At 49.8% G+C, this 19,449-nt stretch overlaps 1 protein-coding gene across 2 annotated transcripts in view; it reads right to left on the minus strand.

Moving 5' to 3' along the window:
- Positions 1–1,484: 1,484 nt before the first annotated feature.
- LOC142467771 (putative N-acetyltransferase camello) overlaps positions 1,485–19,449 on the minus strand; it is a 29,259-nt gene continuing 11,294 nt past the window's right edge. Inside the window, exons 1-2 of one of the 2 annotated variants that reach the window (XM_075573645.1) lie at positions 7,913–18,579; positions 1,485–4,663 (exon numbers count right to left, since the gene is read on the minus strand). In XM_075573645.1, the coding sequence (XP_075429760.1) occupies positions 3,930–4,661 (732 nt within the window). In that variant the 5' untranslated portion in view covers positions 4,662–4,663; positions 7,913–18,579 and the 3' untranslated portion in view covers positions 1,485–3,929. Of the gene's footprint in view, positions 4,664–7,912; positions 18,580–19,449 lie in introns of those variants that run through there. The other variant, XM_075573638.1, reaches the window with a different exon arrangement.

Below are 19,449 nucleotides of genomic sequence, written 5' to 3' on the forward strand. Positions count from 1 at the left end.
GGGAAGCGGCGTTGCGAGCCTCCGCGTGCCAATTGAGCTTCCCCCGCGTGCCAATTGAGCTTCCCCCGCGTGCCAAATGGGCTTCCCCCACACGCATCACCCCAGCTTCCCTCGCACATCCGCGCAGGCAGCAGCCGCAGAAAGCTCGCCCCCCCAGCCGCCTACCCCCCGCACCCACCTCCCGCCCCGGGCAGCAGCCACGGGGATATAGGGGGAAGGAGGGGTCAAGGGCAGTCACTCACCCACTCACCCACCTAGGCAGTCACTCACCCACTCAGTCACTCACCCACCCACTCAAGGCAGTTAACCACCCAATTCACTCACACTGACAGTCATTAAGTCATTCACCCACCCACTCAGTCACTCACTCACCCAAAAATACACACACACAGGACAATCAGTAACACCTCGATGATACACACACAGGACACTCAGTAACACCTGGAAACACACACAAGACACTCAGTAACACCTTCATGGAAACTCAGTAACACCTGGATACACACACAGGACACACAATAGCACCTGAATAAACACACAGGACACTCGGTAACACCTTAATACACACACAGCACACTTAGTAACACCTCAATACACACAAACACACACACGCAGGATACTCAGTAACACACTGATACATACACAGGACACCCAGTAACACTATGAAAAACACACAGGACACTCAGTAACACCTTGATACACACACAGGACCCTCAGTAACACCTGGATACACACACAGGACACTCAGTAACACCATGATACACACACAGGACACTCAGTAACACCATGATACAAACACATGACACTCAGTAACACCTTGATACACACACAGGACACTCAGTAACTCCTTGAAACACACACCTAGGACAATTAGCAACACCATGAAAAACACACAGGACACTCAGTAACACCTTGATACACGTAAAGGGCACTCAGTAACACCATGATACACACACAGGACACTCAGTAACACCTTGATACACACACATGACACTCAGTAACACCTTGATACACACACTGCACACTCAGTAACACCTGGATACACACAAAGGACACTCAGTAAAACCTCGATGATACACACACAGGACACTCAGTAACACCTTGATGATACACACAAAGGACACTCAGTAACACAATGATACACACACACAGGGCACTCAGTAACACCTGGATGCACACACAGGATACTGAGTAACACCTGGATACACACACAGGACACTCAGTAACACCTGGATACACACACAGGACACTCAGTAACACCTGGATACACGCAAAGGACACTCAGTAACACCTGGATACACACACAGTACACCTAGTAACACCATGATACACACACAGGACACTCAGTAACAGCTGGGTACACACACACAGAACACTCAGTAACACCTGGATACACACACAGGACACTCAGTAACACCGTGATACACACACAGGACACTCAGTAACACCTTGATGCACACACAAGACAATCAGTAACACCTGGATAAACACAAATACACTGATACGGTTTATTTATCACAGTCCCTCGCCTGAAAGATTAATGCAAAAAAGCCAGATATTTATTAGGGAAAAGATATTATATATTTATATTTCACTCATTAGCACTCTGTATTCTCTCCCAAATAGGGTATTAAAAACCTAACAAAAGCAGCACAGCCAATCCATGATATTCCCTTTACGGGCCTGTCTGTGCAAAGCAAAAATACAACTTACTTAAAAAACAAATGTTATAAATGTAGAGAGGGGGTAGCATGGCTGAGCAGTTTAACATTATTGAAAAATGGATAGGGGAACCCATTTGAAGTGGGTCCTTGCACCTAGGAAATATAGACGTCATCCCCCAGACCCCTGTAAGTGTATATATTTTTGTATTTTGTATTCTTGGGTGTTTCCGAGGATTTATCCAAAATAAACCTCATTTTATTTCATTACTGTGTTTTGCCTTTTGATTAATCCTTTAAATATAAATGGTGTTAAAAGTCCTGGTCTACCATGACACATACCTGTCTTTCTAAACTTTCGACCTGTCTCCCTCCTGCCTTTTGCCTCTAAACTCCTTGAACGTCTTGTATTCTCTCGTTTGCTCCATTTTCTCAACACCTATGCTCTCCTAGACCCTCTGCAATCTGGCTTCCGCACTGCTCACTCCACTGAAACAGCCCTCACTAAAATACCTAATGACCTCCATGCTGCCAAAGACAGAGGTCATTACACTCTGCTCATACTACTTGACCTCTCTACAACATTTGACACCATGGACCACCCTCTTCTCCTTCACATTCTCCATACTCTTTTTATTCGTAATAAAGCTCTATCCTGGCTCTCCTCTTACCTCTTCCAGTGTCTTTTGCTAATACCGCCTCCTCCTCCCCTTCCTCCATTGATCTCTTTGTGGGGGTAGCCCAGGGCTCTGTCCTGGGACCTCTTCTCTTTTCTCTGTACACACTTTCTCTAGGTGACCTAATCACATCTCTTGGGTTTAAATATCACCTCTATGCTGATGACACACAAATTTACTTTTCAACCCCTGACCTTACACCTGCTGCACAGACCAAAGTTTCTGAATGTCTCTCTGCGATATCATCCTGGAGGGCCCTCCGCCGACTTAAACTTAACATGGCAAAAACATAGCACCTTATATTTCCTCCCAAACCTGGCCCTACTATCTCCTTCCACATTACTGTTGGAAGTACCATCATTCACCCAGTAGCCCAAGCACGCTGCCGAGGGGTCACACTCTAGTCCTCTCTGACTTTCTCCCCTCACATTCAAAACGTATCTAAACTTGTCACCTTTTCCTCCGTAATATCACAAAGATACGCCCTTTCCTCTGTTACTTGATTGCTAAAACATTGACTCAGGCCCTCATTCTCTCCCGTCACGATTACTGTAACCTCCTGCTATCCAGCCTTCCTGCTTCTCACCTGTCTCCCCTACAATCTATCCTTATCGCTGCTGCCAGAATTACTCTACTCTTTCCTAAATCTGTCTCAGCATCTCCCCTCATGAAATCCCTCTTCTGGATTCCGATCAAATCCCGCATCTCACACTCCATTCTTCTCCTCACTTTTAAAGCTTTACACTCTTCTGCCCCTCCTTACATCTCAGCCCTAATTTCTCGCTATGCACCATCCCGACTCTTGCGTTCTTCTCAATGATGTCTTCTTTCTAGCCCCTTTGTATCTAAAGCCCTCTCCCGCCTTAAACCTTTATCGCTGACTGCCCCACACCTCTGGAATGCCCTTCCTCTCAATACCCGACTCGCACCCTCTCTATCCACCTTTAAGACCCACCTTAAGACACACTTGCTTAAAGAAGCATATGAGTAGCACAGTGGCTAATACTATACACAATATTTAAACCATGGTCCCCTGCAGGCGCACTTTCCAGAATGCCCTCCTACTGTCTCTGTACGTTCTCCCTACCAATTAAATTGTAAGCTCATAGGAGCAGGGACTCCTCTTTCACAATGTTACTTTTATGTCTGATACCCATGATGTGTTATTTGTTATTTATATGATGTATATGATTGTCACGTGTATTACTGCTGTGAAGCGCTATGTACATTAATGGCGCTATATAAATAAAGACATACATACAATTCCAATAGTTATCAAACAGTGGCACTCCAGCACTCACAAATCAATCCAAAATGTATATGCAAAAGTGAAGAGAGGAAGGAGGCACATTGGGTGCATAGGTCTGATGAAAGGCCCCTGCCCTGTGATGTTACTTTGTGGATGTACCTGCTCTAAGGAGATTTTGAAAATAAAACAGGGTAAGCTGGTTTGACTACATTTGGTAATCTGTGTTTCTACTTCCCCTTTAAACTTATGTATATACATTATTGCAACTCCAATACATTTTGCTATGATGGCTGCACCGGTTGTATATAGGGACCAGCACAGCATCAAGAATACCAATAAAACCTACAAAAGTAGGGCCTCCGTTCTGCACACAGGGAGAGGTTTGGGATATAAATTCTCACTGCCTGTTGGGATGTCGTATTGATACAACATGATAATAAATTCAATGAGTTTTGCTGTGAGCTCACTTGCATAAAAGGTACGAAAACACCTAAAACCCATCTTCTCATACAACCGCTGAGCATCAATCTGAGCCGACGTAGTTTCCAAGATCACCGCTGAGCACCCCCTCTCCCGAGCAAAGTCAATGACTGTCCTGCACAAAACTTTACCAATCCCTTTGCCCCTATGACTCTTGGCCACTGACAGTCTCCTGAGCACAACATGTTTCTCTCCTGCCGTGTTAGATGAGGGTTCGGCTGCCACCATCCCCACCACTTCCCCAGCAGACTCAGCCACCCAGTAGCAGTAACCATCCCTCTGTAGGTAGTATTTGTGGATGTCCAGCATGTCATTAGACAAGGAGTGCTGGATGTAGGAGAGCATGATATCTCTGGTGCAAAACCAGATACGGACTAAAGTAAGAGTCACTGTCAGGATGGAGAGAGTGATGGATCCAATGGTCAAGAGAGGAATTAGGAACACAACAAGCATGAAAAGCCAAAAGCGTGGGAGGCTGAAGGTGTGATAGAAGGCCACAGGGGTGCACTCCATGCTACCCTTTGCAAAGAGGTCCCTCACTGTATCGTAGTCTGAGTCCTTGTACAGCCGGATACAATAATCAGCCATGTTCATGTCTGCAGAAGAGAGATTAGGACAGTGTTATTAGGACGTCTCTGTCATATCTAATAGGACTTGCGGACTCACTAGAAAGCAAAGAGTGAACATAACTCATGCTAACTTGTCACGGGAGACCAGGACTTTTTACAAATTTGTACCGGGAACATTCACGAGGCAAAACAAGATAGAAGAAGAAAATTAAGTTATTCGGGTAAACCCGCGTACACACAATGAATACACAAAATACAGACGAAATACACACTTACTTGAGGTCTGGGGGTGAAAACTAGACTCAAATAGGTGCAGGGCGCCTGCTTCGGAAGGCTTACCCTGACCAGGAAATCCCTCCCAGCTACCTAGTCCTCTTTTTGGTTAAAACCCTAAGCTGCGACCGCTACATTCTAAAATGGAAACTTGGACATCGCGTCTGACTTAGCCTCAGCTTTTATTAGCAGACTTTACTAGCTCCAAAATGAACCTGGCTGCTCTGCTATTTGCAATAGAGCAACTTTGAAAAGCCTGCCTTTGCATCAATGGCCAAAGTAACAGGAACGTCTGGTTCCCAGACTGGGGCATCTCCTTAATACCTTCCGCTGTTCTATGTTCAGCATGGAAGTAGGAGGAGCTTGGAAATCCCCTCCCTTTAGCCAATAGGAAAAGGGGCTCGTCCTTTGGCTGATGTCAGAGGAGGAAGCGTGCCAAGCCGGCTCGAAAAGCGCAAGATTTTTTAGTGGGGTTGCAGGCGGCGAGCGGCGAACCCTGATGTCTGCGGGGCCGGCAGACACCAAAACATGCTGTGCGCGGGCACGCAGAGAAAAAGTAGGGGATTAGTTAAATGAATCATTTATCAGGTCTGAGCCCCCAGGCACTGTTTCTCTTGGCTGGCTGCTTTGCTCAGTGTTAGAAGATAGCCACCAAGGGGTATATAAGGGATGCTGCTGGACAGAGCATTAGTTACCCTCAGAGGGAGAGACATTCTGGGAGGGAGAGTGGAGACTCCCTCAGAAGTCCATCAGAAGTCCACCTCTGAGAAGGAGTGTGGAGGTTGACAAAGTCCACTCTGGGAAGGAGTGTGGAGACAATCAGAGGGAGAGACACTCTGGGAAGGAGTGTGGAGATACATTTCAGAGGGGCTGCTGTGTGCAGCACTTTGTTATCCTGGAGCAGAAAAATGGACAGGGGAAAACCATTTGAAATGGGTTATTGTACCTAGGAAATTTAGATTTCATCCACCAGACCCCTGAAAGTGTGTATATTTTTGTATTTTGTATTCTTGTGTGTTTCCGAGGATTTATCCAAAATAAACCTCATTTTATTTCATTACTGTGTTTTGCCCTGTGATGTATCACTTAAATATAAATGGTGTTAAAAGTCCTGGTCTACCGTGACACATACCTGTCTTTCTAAACTATCGACCTGTCTCCCTCCTGCCTTTTGCCTCTAAACTCCTTGAACATCTTCTATTCTCTCGTTTGCACAATTTTCTCAACACATATTCTCTCCTAGACCCTCTACAATCTGGCTTACGCACTGCTCACTCCACTGAAACAGTCTTCAGTAACTAATGACCTCCATGCTGCCAAAGACAGAGATCATTACACTCTGCTCATACTACTGACCTCTCTGCAGCATTTGACACATGGACCACCCTCTTCTCCTTCACATTCTCCATACGCTTGGTATTCGTAAGAAAGCTCTATCCAGGCTCTCCTTTTACCCCTCCCATCATACTTTCAGTGTCTTTTGCTAACACCTCCTCCTCTATTGATCTCTCTGTGGGGGTAGCCCAGGGCTCTGTCCTGGGACCTCTTCTCTTTTCTCTGTACACACTTTCTCTAGATGACCTAATCACATCTCTTGGATTTATATATCACCTCTATGCTGACGACACACACATTTACTTTTCAACCCCTGACCTTACACCTGCTGTACAGACCAAAGTTTCTGAATGTCTCTCTGTGATATCATGCTAGATGGCCCTCCGCCGACTTAAACTTAACATGGCAAAAACATAGCTCCTTATACTTCCTCCCTAACCTGGCCCTACTACCTCCTTCCACATTACTGTTGGAAGTCCCATCATTCACCCAGTATCACAAGCACGCTGCCTAGGGGTCACACTCGATTCCTCTCTCACATTCTCCCCTCACATTCAAAATGTAACTAAAATCTGTCGCTTTTTCCACCGCAATATTACAAATATACGCCCTTTCCTCTGTTACTCGACTGCTAAAACGTTGACTCAGGTCCTCATTCTCTCCCGTCTTGATTACTGTAACCTCCTGCTGTCCAGCCTTCCTGCCTCTCACCTGTCTCCCCTACAATCTATCCTTAACGCTGCTGTCAGGATCACTCAACTCTTTCCTAAATCTGTCTCAGTGTCTCCCCTGCTGAAATCCCCTGTTCCTCCCAGGATTCCTTTAGGAGGTCTAGGATACCCCAGGGTTGGCGGCCATAGAGCAGTTCAAATGGAGAGAATCCCGTGGGGGCCTGGGGAACTTCCCGTACTGAAAACAGCATAAAAGGGAGAAGTTCATCCCAGGCTCTCTTCTCTGAATCTTCAAATTTCCTCAGCATCCCTTTTCGAGTTCGGTTAAATCTTTCCACCAATCCGTCAGTCTGTGGATGGTAGACCGATGTCCGAACAGACTTGACCTCTAGTAACTTTAAGACATCCTGCATCAGTTTAGAAATAAAATTTGTACCTTGGTCTGTCAACATAACCTGGGGAAATCCAACCCGTGAGAACAGTTCCAACAACTTGTTGGCTACTTGCTTCACCTTTGCTGTTCTCAGGGGGAACGCCTCAGGATATCTTGTTGCATAATCAACTATTACAAGAATAAACCTGTGTCCTTTCACAGAAGGTTCTAGAGGTCCTACCAAGTCTACCCCAATCCTATAAAAGGGAACTGACACCAAGGGTAGAGGAACCAAAGGGGCTGGTTTTTGTCCCTTTGGACTAGTTAGCTGGCACTCCGGACATGCCGCACATAACTTAGCAATATCACTATGCATCCTTGGCCAATAGAATCAGGATGAAATACGGTCCAATGTTTTATCCCTGCCCAGGTGACCACCCCAAGGGACAGTATGGGCTAGAGTGAACACAGACTTAACAAACACCTTGGGAACCAATATCTGTCTGGTGACCTCCCCTGTTTGTGTCTGCCTATTCACCCTATACAGATACCATTTGATAGCTCAAAATAGGGGAATACTATCACCCCCTGTGCATTTAAAATCTGCTCATCAATTTTCACCACCTTGTCATACTGTCTAGCAAGGACTGGGTCTTCCCTTTGCTTCTGGTGAAAGTCAGGTCTGGTAAATCTCCAGGGCCCATATCCCCCTCCTTCTGGCCATCCCCAGCCATCACTTGTGACCTCTGACTATTCGAATGGTCATCTTGAGACCCAGATTTCTGCAACCAGTCCTGTTTGTCAGAGCCTCTTTGCTTCCGAGTCTTTTGAACCCGGTGTCTACTGGGAAAAAGGTCTGTGGAGAAGGGGAACAGTTTGCCAGGGTTCTTCTGAGCCATAGAATGAGGCTCCTTGTGAGAGACTGGAGCCATTAGAAAAGAAAAGAAAGGCCAGTCCCGGCCGAGCACAACGGGGGCAGTGAGCCAAGGAGCGACTCCTACTTCGAGGTAAGCCTCCTGACCTTTTACCTGTATCCGGATTTTGGCCATCGGATAGCGTTTTACATCGCCGTGTATACATTCTATACTCCATGGGAAGTCAAAAGAACACACGTTAGGCGGTAATAGTTCCTGGAGGACCAGAGTTATCCCAGAACCCGAATCTACAAGGGCCTGGATGGTTTTTTCCCCAATCAGGGCTGGAAGTAGCCAGGGCTTATAATTTTCTCCAGTGAAGGCCGAGGCAATGGTACTGCTTAATGAACAATCCATCAGTGGACAGTCCACATACCGGTGGCCTTGTTCTCCGCAGGCGGAACATGGAGAGGGTTCCCTCGCAGGAGGGGGCTGTGGATAGCGCTCCGCTGGTCCAGATACTGGAGACCAGGCATCTGGTGGGTCCTGTGGGTGACGTCCTCGGAAGTTCCTCTCATTTTGTGACGAGCCGACATCAGGAAGGAGATGAGGGTCTCGGCGGGCACCAGCATTTGGACTCCGTCCTTGCTGGAACAACTTCTCCTACCATTGGACTTGGTGGTTGCGTATGGATGGGCCGTAGGTTCCCCGTTGATCCGACCTCCCTCTTTGGGCGTCCGCAAGTGTCGGTGGAGTTGGGTCCAGGACAATCGCCTGCTGCTCAGCCCAAAGAAGTTCTCCACAAGTCAGTAAACAAAAGAGATACCGGCGCCTAATGAGTCCAAAAATAATGGAATCCTGGATATCCAGTAGAAATAGTTCCAGTTCCAAGGAAATCAACAGTCTCTGTATCTTGGGGTATTTAGATATGACTTGATGCAGTGGAAGTAGAACATGCAATGAAAAAAGAAATATTTAGTGCAACACAGTTAAACAATTTATACAGACATAATTGCAACTGCTGACATAAACAGACAAAACAAACAGACACAACTAGACAAACAACACTTAAGCAAAGCTAATGATAAAAGTTATTTATTAAACTAGATGATAAAAAGGACAAATGGCTAACAGACCGCTCCGGTGGGTTAAAACCTAGATAACACTCACAGGACGGCTGCTGGTAATTCGCATAGTACCAATGGGGGCTGGTGACCGCGTGTGGGGGATCCGCTGGGTGCCTCAGACGCCTTGTGTTCCTTCTGCGTCTCTCTACTGGCAAAAAACGGAAGTGACGCCGTCCTCGTGGCGGACCGGAAATGACGTTGCCGGATGTGACGTCAGAACCTGGCAATCTCCAGTGGAAGATACAGGAAACGGCGATCTGCACCTCCTTGCCCCACAGTCGTTGCAAGAATGCACTCAGCGCTTGTACTGCTTGTAAATATAAGCCACCAAATGTCCTATATATAGATAAAAAATGCCCTACGCGTTTCGTGCGTCTAAACACACTTCCTCAGGGGATATGAAGTGATGGCAGTGATGCTGGTTTATATAGCCTCAAACTTTGCTCCGATTGATCTGTCAATCAGTGCAATCATGGGTGTAGTCCGTTTAGCATATTAAATCACTGCCATTTGATTCAGCTTTGCATACATGAAAATAACCTAACACAACATTTAACATAACATAAAAACAATGAATAAAAATAGTGACTATTTGGCAATGTATATTATACCAATGATATTTGTCAGTACACAGTAAAAAATATTTAAAAAAAACCCATAGTGATGTAGCCAGGTCCCCCTCGCGCGCTCAACCCCCCTTCCCTCTGTCCCGCGAGCCGCGCGTTGCCCGGTAGTCAGGGACGCGAGCGGCATAGGAATCCCTGGTAGCTAGGGACGCGAGCGGGCCGGTTGCCGGGGACGCGATCGGGCCGTTGCTAAGGCCGCGATCGCGTTGCCACCGGCCCGGCGGCTGAAGCAGGGCGCCGCCATTACTAGGCTGTTGCGCATGCGCAGGGCAGGAAACAGCGCGGGAGGCCCCCACACAGCTCACGCACACCCAAGGCGGGAAGGACAGCCCCCAGGGTGCACAGGGGCAAACACATGTGACGCCAGGGAGCCAATCGGAAGGCTGGATTCCCCTGCTCCCAGAGAGATACATTTTCGCGGGGTTTTGCAGAGGAAGTGAGTCAGGAGCCGGACCAGCTAGGGGTAAGAGGTGGATGCAAGGGTCAGTGACCCTCTGCATTAGGCCAGTAGCCCCCAGGCCCCCAGTTAGGTCCTGAGCCACTTAATAGCTTGTGGAGTATAGGGACAGGCCCTAGATAGGGACACTGACCCATTTATTGGTAGCTTAGTCAGGGACACAGTGCTAAAGCCGTGCGGCCCTGCGAGGTGGGTTCTGGGCTCAGAACACTATCAAAGACCCTGGGACTAAGGTGATTTTATCCGCGCTGGAATTCACCCAACGCGGTGTGGAGGACAGCGTCGGATCGAGCGGAACTCCGGTGATATCGCGGTACCCGTGGCTGGAGCCCGGGCAGGTAACCTGCAACTCACGTGCACCAACCAGGCCTATCACCAGACATAGTGGCTGCGCAGTCACACATACATATGCAGACATTGGTATATGATTTTGGGAGTGCAAGACATTTGGGTGGGGATTACTGGACACAGGGTGGGGTCAATCTGCGGGTGGTAGCGTCCGCCGTGACGCCTAGAGGTGGTAGCGTCCGCCGTGACGCCTAGAGGTGGTAGCGTCCGCCGTGACGCCTAGAGGTGGTAGCGTCCGCCGTGACGCCTAGAGTGGTTAGCGTCCGCCGTGGCGCATGTGTTGATATGTAACGTGATAAGTTGCTGCATGTAGTAAAATCAATAGTTATAGAGCTGTCTGTGTGGTCATTGTGTATTGTCCTGCGAGGAACTACTTCCCCTCTGGTGGGAGCCATCGCAGGTGGAGGCGCTGCATCATTAGTATTGTAATATATTGCCCCAGGTTCCCTTAGCGGAGGCTCAGCCTTCTGTGAGCCAACAGGTATAGCACCACGCACCCCCTTGGTAACATTGCATGTTCTCTCCACGCACGCGGTATATGCGATTGGGTGGGGTGATATGACCGTTACATTTGGAGGCGCTGCTGAGATCTTAGACCTGGGGTGCCCTATTCAGAACCAAAAATCAGCATCATGGTAATCCCCTCACGCCAAGAGGTCCACGCGTGGGCCACCACCGTCCGTGAACCACCTAGACACGTGGTTGCAGTAGGGAACGTCCCGGCGTTAGTGCCTGAAACTGACATCCGGAACTCCCTGACCAAGCTCTTAGGCGCAGATAGAATATGGTACCGTGGCAGGGTGTTCGACTCTACTTATCATTTGAGTGCACTACTATTCACCGTATGCCGGGACATAGGCCCTGAAGCGGCCCCGAATATTCTAGTAGCCCCCGAGTGCCCACCAGAAGGCTACCCCCTTATATACTCGGACTTGCCAGTAATACGGGAAATGTTCTCGCTCAGAGCCCCTCCTCAAGATCCCGACGAACCGTCCACCAGTACCTGGACGCCACTTACCCCCGTGTCCAGTACCCCAAACCGGGTTGACCGTCCCCATCCCAAAGTCTCCTTTACCCCAAGCGCCCTTCCGGACGCCAGTAGTTGGGCTGACAGTCCCCCCTCTCCACCCGACACCGTACCCCGCGAGGTAAACTTCCGGCCTATCGGTGAGAGAGCAACGAACGAAGGTTCCATAATGGGGGTGACGCTACCCCAATTCGTAGAAGCCCTCACTGTGGCCTCCCAGTCTCAAAGTTATAGGAAGCTTAAGGCCTTCTCTGGAGTACTTCCTATACCCCAGGGGGAAGACGGAATAGACCTGTGGAGGGAGAATGCAGTAAAAGTAGTAGAGGAGTGGTCGTGCACTGACACTGTAAAGCGGCAGCGTATTATGGAATGCCTCAGACCCCCTGCGTCTACTATGTTGACCATCCACAGGGACCAACACCCAGAGTTGACAGCGTCGGAAATGGTGGCGTTCCTGTTGGAGGCGTACGGACTAGCAGAAGACGAAGGAGCGCTCTGGACGAAGTACTTCCGTCTTTATCAGAAGGAAGGAGAGGACCTGTCGGCCTTCATCCACCGCCTACAGCTGGTCCTCGGGGTCCTACTCAATCGTAAGCTGGTCTCCGCCTCGGGGATGGATGAAGCTCTCCATAAGCAGTATCTGCGGGGATCAAGCCCCACTCACCCCATAGCCAACATGCTCCGCAGCAAGATAATGGACGGGGGCCCCTACAAGTTCACTGAGTTGCTGAGGCAAGTGAAACTACAGGAAGCTCATGTTATGCTGCACTCCACCGCTGCCCCTAAGAGCTCCTCTGCCTCCAGAGGAAAGAGCCCTACGGAAAAGAGGGAAGAGTCTGCTGCCTTGTCCAAGGGGTACAAACCAAGACCCCCCGACCGACCACCTTCCCCGTCCACGAGTCGCCCGGAAAGCCGACCGGTGGTATGCTATAACTGCGGCAAGAAGGGCCACGTAAGCCGTAACTGCCCAGAAAAGGAAGGTCACCCTGAGGAACACCCTTCCGATAGAGGAAAAACAGCCCGATCTATGGTCTGCAGTGTACCAATGGCAGAAGCTGACCTCGAGCTCCCTCATTCTGGAACCCCGAATGCCCCTTCTGACGCCGGCCCCAGTGATGACGCCTCACCCGGTGAAGCTTGCAGTCAAGTGGGCCCTGCGGCCATCGTGCCCGTGGTACTAGAAGGGATATACGCCTCGGCCCTATTGGACACAGGGTCACAAGTAACCATAATATATCGCAGGTTCTATGATCAGCACCTTCAACACTGCCCACTAAGGCCGGCCGAACATATGAAGGTTAGGGGGTTAAGTAATGAAGACTACCCCATCGATGGGATTGTAAAGGTCCAATTGGACATACTCCAACTGAACACCGGCAAGAAGCACCCCATGCAGGTAGCGGCCATGGTATGCCCGGAGCCCCAAGACCATTGCAAGTACCCAATCATCTTGGGAACCAATGCGGACATAGTGCAAGCTATAATCCGAGCCTACTTGAGAGAGACCAACGAGTTGCCGCTGGCCGATTCGCTCCTAGACCCCATCTTACGAGAAGAATGCCACCGGGTGTATGCATTGGAGCGTCATGGGGACCTCTACAATCGTCAACGAGGACTGACGACCATATTACCAGGGGGAGTGCAAAAGATGGCCGTCTGGTGTTGTTATCCCGACCGAGACCAGAACGACCAACTGTTCTCGCTGGAGAGTGAGCCTGAAGAAGAAGAGGTTCAGCAAGGGTATAGAATACTACCCGAAGTGAGGGAATGGACGGCTAAGATCCCTATTCGAACCCACGTATATGTGCAGAATCTCTCCCCCTTTCCGATGGAGTTTGATGTCGACCAGAAGTTGGGATGCATATATCCGGTCAGCCCGGTGGGAGCCACACCTCAGGTGAAGGCGGCGGCCGCGCACGAGCGGATAGTCGATCTGGACTTCAACTTCGGCGAATCGACACTGTCCACAGAGTGGAAAGAACGGCTGACCACCCAGCTGATGCAACGACGACATGTGTTCTCCACGAGCGAGATGGATGTGGGGTGCAGCCGCAGTGCCCAACATACCATTCGGATGAGTGATGCCACCCCGTTCCGGGAACGTTCTCGTCGCCTTGCCCCTCGGGATGTGGACGATGTGAGGAACGCCATCCAAGACATGGAAACCGCTGGGATTGTGACGGAATCACGAGGACCTTATGCGTCGCCCATAGTGGTGGTGCGGAAAAAGAACGGGTCTGTACGACTGTGTATCGACTATCGGACACTGAACAACCGCACGATCCCGGATCAATACAACCTTCCGCGCATTGAAGAGATCCTGAATGCGCTGAATGGGAGCCACTGGTTTAGCGTTCTGGATCTCCGATCAGGGTACTATCAGGTGCCCATGACGGCGGAAGACCAGGAGAAAACGGCTTTCGTCTGCCCCCTGGGATTCTATCAATTCACCCGTATGCCCCAAGGTATATGTGGGGCGCCTGCTACGTTCCAAAGGTTGATGGAAAAGACTATCGGGGACATGATTCCCCGGGAGTGCCTGGTGTACCTGGACGACATCATCGTCTTCGGAAGGACTCTGGAAGAGCACGAAGAGCGGTTGTTTAAGGTGATCGATCGTCTGGGGAACGAAGGGTTGAAATTGTCCCTGGACAAGTGCCGATTTTGCCATACCTCGGTGACCTACGTGGGGCACATCGTGTCCGCCAAAGGGATTGCCACCGACCCTGCCAAGGTAGAGGCCGTGGTGAACTGGCCTCGCCCAGAGAACGTCACAGAGCTGCGATCCTTCCTGGGGTTTTGTGGGTATTATCGCCGCTTCGTGGAAGGGTACTCGAGCAGGGCTAAACCCTTGAACAATCTGTTGAAGATATACCCCTCCGAGACCGGGAAGAAGGCTGTACCAGCCCGCCAACCGTTTGGTGACAAATGGACCTCTGAGTGTGAGCAGGCCTTCCTGAAGCTGAAGAAGTGTCTGACCGAAGCGCCTGTACTTGCTTATGCGGATCCCGAACAGCCTTACGTCCTGCATGTGGATGCTAGTCTAAATGGACTAGGCGCCGTCCTGCACCAGAAGCACCCGGAGGGCCTGCGGCCGGTAGCTTACATCAGCCGCAGCTTGACACCCAGTGAGCAGAGGTACCCCGTCCACAAGTTGGAGTTTCTGGCTCTCAAGTGGGCGATCACCGAGAAGCTCCACGATTACTTGTACGGTGTCACCTTCGAGGTAAGGACGGATAACAACCCCCTCACGTACATCAATACGTCGGCCAAACTAGATGCAGCAGGCCACCGATGGCAGGCCGCCCTCAGTAACTACAGCTTCTCCTTGAAGTATAAGCCGGGGCCATTGAATATTGGGGCGGACGCCCTCTCCCGAAGACCAGGACTACTCGCTACTCCCGATGATGAGGAATGGGAAGAACTTCCCGGCCCCGGAGTGCGGGCTATGTGTAGAACGGCAGCCATAGTTAATGACCAAGTGGCCTTCTCCGAGTTACGAGTGATCGATTCGTTGGGATGCCAGTCGCAGGCTGTCCCCGCCGCCTACTGCGACCCAAAAGGGATGCACCTCACGCACGACAAGGTGTTCCGGTGGAAAGATCTGGTAGACTACCAAATTCGAGATCCGGTCGCTAGCATCATCCGGCACGCCGTTGAAAAAAGGAACCCAGCCCTTCTGAAACGTGCGCCCAATGACTTGGTGGCCTTACTCATGCGAGAATGGGACAAATTTGAAATAGACAATTGCTTGCTCTATCGGGTGGTGCAATACCATAACCACCCGGATAGGAGACAACTAGTCCTACCTAAGAACTTACAATATCTGGTGTTGAAGTCTCTACACGATGAACACGGGCACCTCGGTGTAGATAAGACTTTTGGGCTCGTCCGAGACCGGTTCTTCTGGCCCAAGATGCGGGAAGCGGTGGAACAACACTGCCGCCGTTGTTCCCGATGCGTTCAACGCAAGACGTTGCCTACTAGAGCAGCTCCCATGGCCCATCTTAAGAGTTCTGGTCCAATGGACTTGGTGTGTATGGACTTTTTATGTATCGAACCTGATAGCCGAGGCATCGGTAACGTGCTGGTCATCACGGACCATTACACCCGATATGCCCAGGCCTTCCCCACAAAAGACCAGAAGGCTATCACGGTCGCGAAAGTGCTATGGGAAAGGTTCTTCGTTCACTATGGTCTTCCCAACCGCCTTCATTCCGACCAAGGGCGAGACTTTGAGAGCACATTGATCAGAGAACTGCTCAAAATGCTGAACATTGCAAAATCAAGAACGACCCCGTATCATCCTGAAGGTGATGCGCTGCCAGAACGATTCAATCGAACCTTACTGGACATGCTCGGAACTCTACAGAGTGCGCAAAAATCTGAATGGAGTCGACATGTGGAGGGACTAGCGCATGCGTATAATTGCACCAGACACGAGTCAACGGGATTCTCCCCTTACTTCCTTATGTTTGGGCGTGAGGCCAGACTGCCAGTGGATGTGCGTCTCAGAGTCTCGACAGATGGGATACATAATGCCACTCATTTCAAATACGTACAAAGACTGAAAGACTGTTTACAGCAGGCCTATCAACAAGCAGAAAAGTCCACAGCTAAGCTGAACGCAGGAAACAAACGACGATATGATCATAAGGTCAAATATCGGGAACTTCGTCCTGGGGATGCTGTGTTGCTCCGCAACCTCGGAGTCCCGGGAAAACACAAATTGGCCGACCGATGGCGAGACGGAGTGTATGAAATTGAATCCCAGATGCCTGGCCTCCCGGTCTATCGTATCAAAGACACTGATGGCCGGGTAAAGGTCTGGCACCGTAATCATCTTCTTCCCATCCCACAAGTGGAAGATGAAGAGACAGAGATACTGGCCACGCCGCTCAACGGTGAGTCCGATCTATCAGAGGTGGGTCAAGAGACTGTAAATAACGAGACCCACTCTGAAACTCCTGAAGACCCTATGGAGGGACCCTCTCAAAGGGACTATTCCACAGGAGGGGCATCTCCCGGAGGAGCTACGGGTAAAGGGCCCCGTAGGCCAACGCCTACTAAGGTGGCACCAACAGGCCAGCCTTTGGATCCACAGAGCCCGAGCTTTGTGTCTAACAGAGACTGTACAGAGACAATTCTCCCCTCAAGGGAAGAGGCTGAGCCTCAGGACTATGTGTATTACTCCCCCGAGGGAGTCGCAGAGGAACAACTCCGTAGGGGCCAAAGAGTCAGGTACCCTCCAAATCGGGTAACCTATGATCAAGTTGGGGCACCCCATTATGAGGCTCAGCAGTGGGCTCGCAGCAGAGTACAGTCAGTTATTGTGATGATCAGTGAAATGTACAATCTGATGTAGAGCTGATATAGTGAAATCACGGTTGGTTGTTGAAATTTTCATTATATAAGTATGATTATGCATTTTTATTATATAACGTTTGTGTATAGTAGTAAGTTATGTGGTCCAAGCGGGGACGTTGGAGTTTCACCAGGGGGAGGATGTAGCCAGGTCCCCCTCGCGCGCTCAACCCCCCTTCCCTCTGTCCCGCGAGCCGCGCGTTGCCCGGTAGTCAGGGACGCGAGCGGCATAGGAATCCCTGGTAGCTAGGGACGCGAGCGGGCCGGTTGCCGGGGACGCGATCGGGCCGTTGCTAAGGCCGCGATCGCGTTGCCACCGGCCCGGCGGCTGAAGCAGGGCGCCGCCATTACCAGGCTGTTGCGCATGCGCAGGGCAGGAAACAGCGCGGGAGGCCCCCACACAGCTCACGCACACCCAAGGCGGGAAGGACAGCCCCCAGGGTGCACAGGGGCAAACACATGTGACGCCAGGGAGCCAATCGGAAGGCTGGATTCCCCTGCTCCCAGAGAGATACATTTTCGCGGGGTTTTGCAGAGGAAGTGAGTCAGGAGCCGGACCAGCTAGGGGTAAGAGGTGGATGCAAGGGTCAGTGACCCTCTGCATTAGGCCAGTAGCCCCCAGGCCCCCAGTTAGGTCCTGAGCCACTTAATAGCTTGTGGAGTATAGGGACAGGCCCTAGATAGGGACACTGACCCATTTATTGGTAGCTTAGTCAGGGACACAGTGCTAAAGCCGTGCGGCCCTGCGAGGTGGGTTCTGGGCTCAGAACACTATCAAAGACCCTGGGACTAAGGTGATATTATCCGCGCTGGAATTCACCCAACGCGGTGTGGAGGACAGCGTCGGATCGAGCGGAACTCCGGTGATATCGCGGTACCCGTGGCTGGAGCCCGGGCAGGTAACCTGCAACTCACGTGCACCAACCAGGCCTATCACCAGACATAGTGGCTGCGCAGTCACACATACATATGCAGACATTGGTATATGATTTTGGGAGTGCAAGACATTTGGGTGGGGATTACTGGACACAGGATGGGGTCAATCTGCGGGTGGTAGCGTCCGCCGTGACGCCTAGAGGTGGTAGCGTCCGCCGTGACGCCTAGAGGTGGTAGCGTCCGCCGTGACGCCTAGAGGTGGTAGCGTCCGCCGTGACGCCTAGAGTGGTTAGCGTCCGCCGTGGCGCATGTGTTGATATGTAACGTGATAAGTTGCTGCATGTAGTAAAATCAATAGTTATAGAGCTGTCTGTGTGGTCATTGTGTATTGTCCTGCGAGGAACTACTTCCCCTCTGGTGGGAGCCATCGCAGGTGGAGGCGCTGCATCATTAGTATTGTAATATATTGCCCCAGGTTCCCTTAGCGGAGGCTCAGCCTTCTGTGAGCCAACAGGTATAGCACCACGCACCCCCTTGGTAACATTGCATGTTCTCTCCACGCACGCGGTATATGCGATTGGGTGGGGTGATATGACCGTTACAGTGAGAACATAAAAAGATAAAGTGCTGAATAAAAAACTTTCACCTGATGTTTATAGGAACACTCCTAGCTCAAAGTCAATATTTAACCCTCTAGGGGATAAAGTTTTTAACTCATATATCCACTATGCCTCACGCATACTGCATTTTTGTAATCTATCACCACCTCTTGTGCTAGCAGGGATTGTCTCAATGGCCTGACACTTGAGACCACTAGGATTTTTGTTGTGATGTGTGAGGAAGTGGTGGGATACGCTATGGGTGATCAATCCTCTTTTAATGTTGTATATGTGTTCATACACTCTCCTTTGATACGTTCTTCCTGTCCTTCCCACATACTGCAGGCCACAAGGACACTGGAGTAGATATATGACATACACATATGACAGTAAATATGTGACTTGATAGGATATTCCTTTTTAGTGACGTTTGATTTAAAACTTTTTACATTATTACTGTACATACATGCCGTACACTTGGAACACTTAAAAAAACCTTTGTCTATCATAGCTCTATTCTCTTTTTGTTGGATTAGTGGACAGCTTGGGGAAATTCTAGTTTTTAAATTTGATGCCCTAGTGAAAATTATTTGTGGTTTTGGAGGTAAAATTCTTGCTAGAACAGTGTCCCTCATTAAAATCGGCCAATGTTTATTAATTATTTTTTTAATCTTAGGTGCCATGCCATTATATTGCGTAATAAACGGTACCTTCTCTGAAAAACTATTTTTCAAATCTTTTTTCTTATATACAAGAAGATCTTCTCTTCTCAAATTAGTAACCTGATTTATAGCCTCATCCAAAAGATGCTCAGGGTAATTCCTATTAAGAAATTTACACTTCAGGTCCTCAGCCTGAGACTCAAAATCCCTGATATCAGAGC

Source organism: Ascaphus truei, chromosome 1, assembly GCF_040206685.1.
Source record: "Ascaphus truei isolate aAscTru1 chromosome 1, aAscTru1.hap1, whole genome shotgun sequence".
Lineage (NCBI taxonomy): Eukaryota > Metazoa > Chordata > Amphibia > Anura > Ascaphidae > Ascaphus > Ascaphus truei.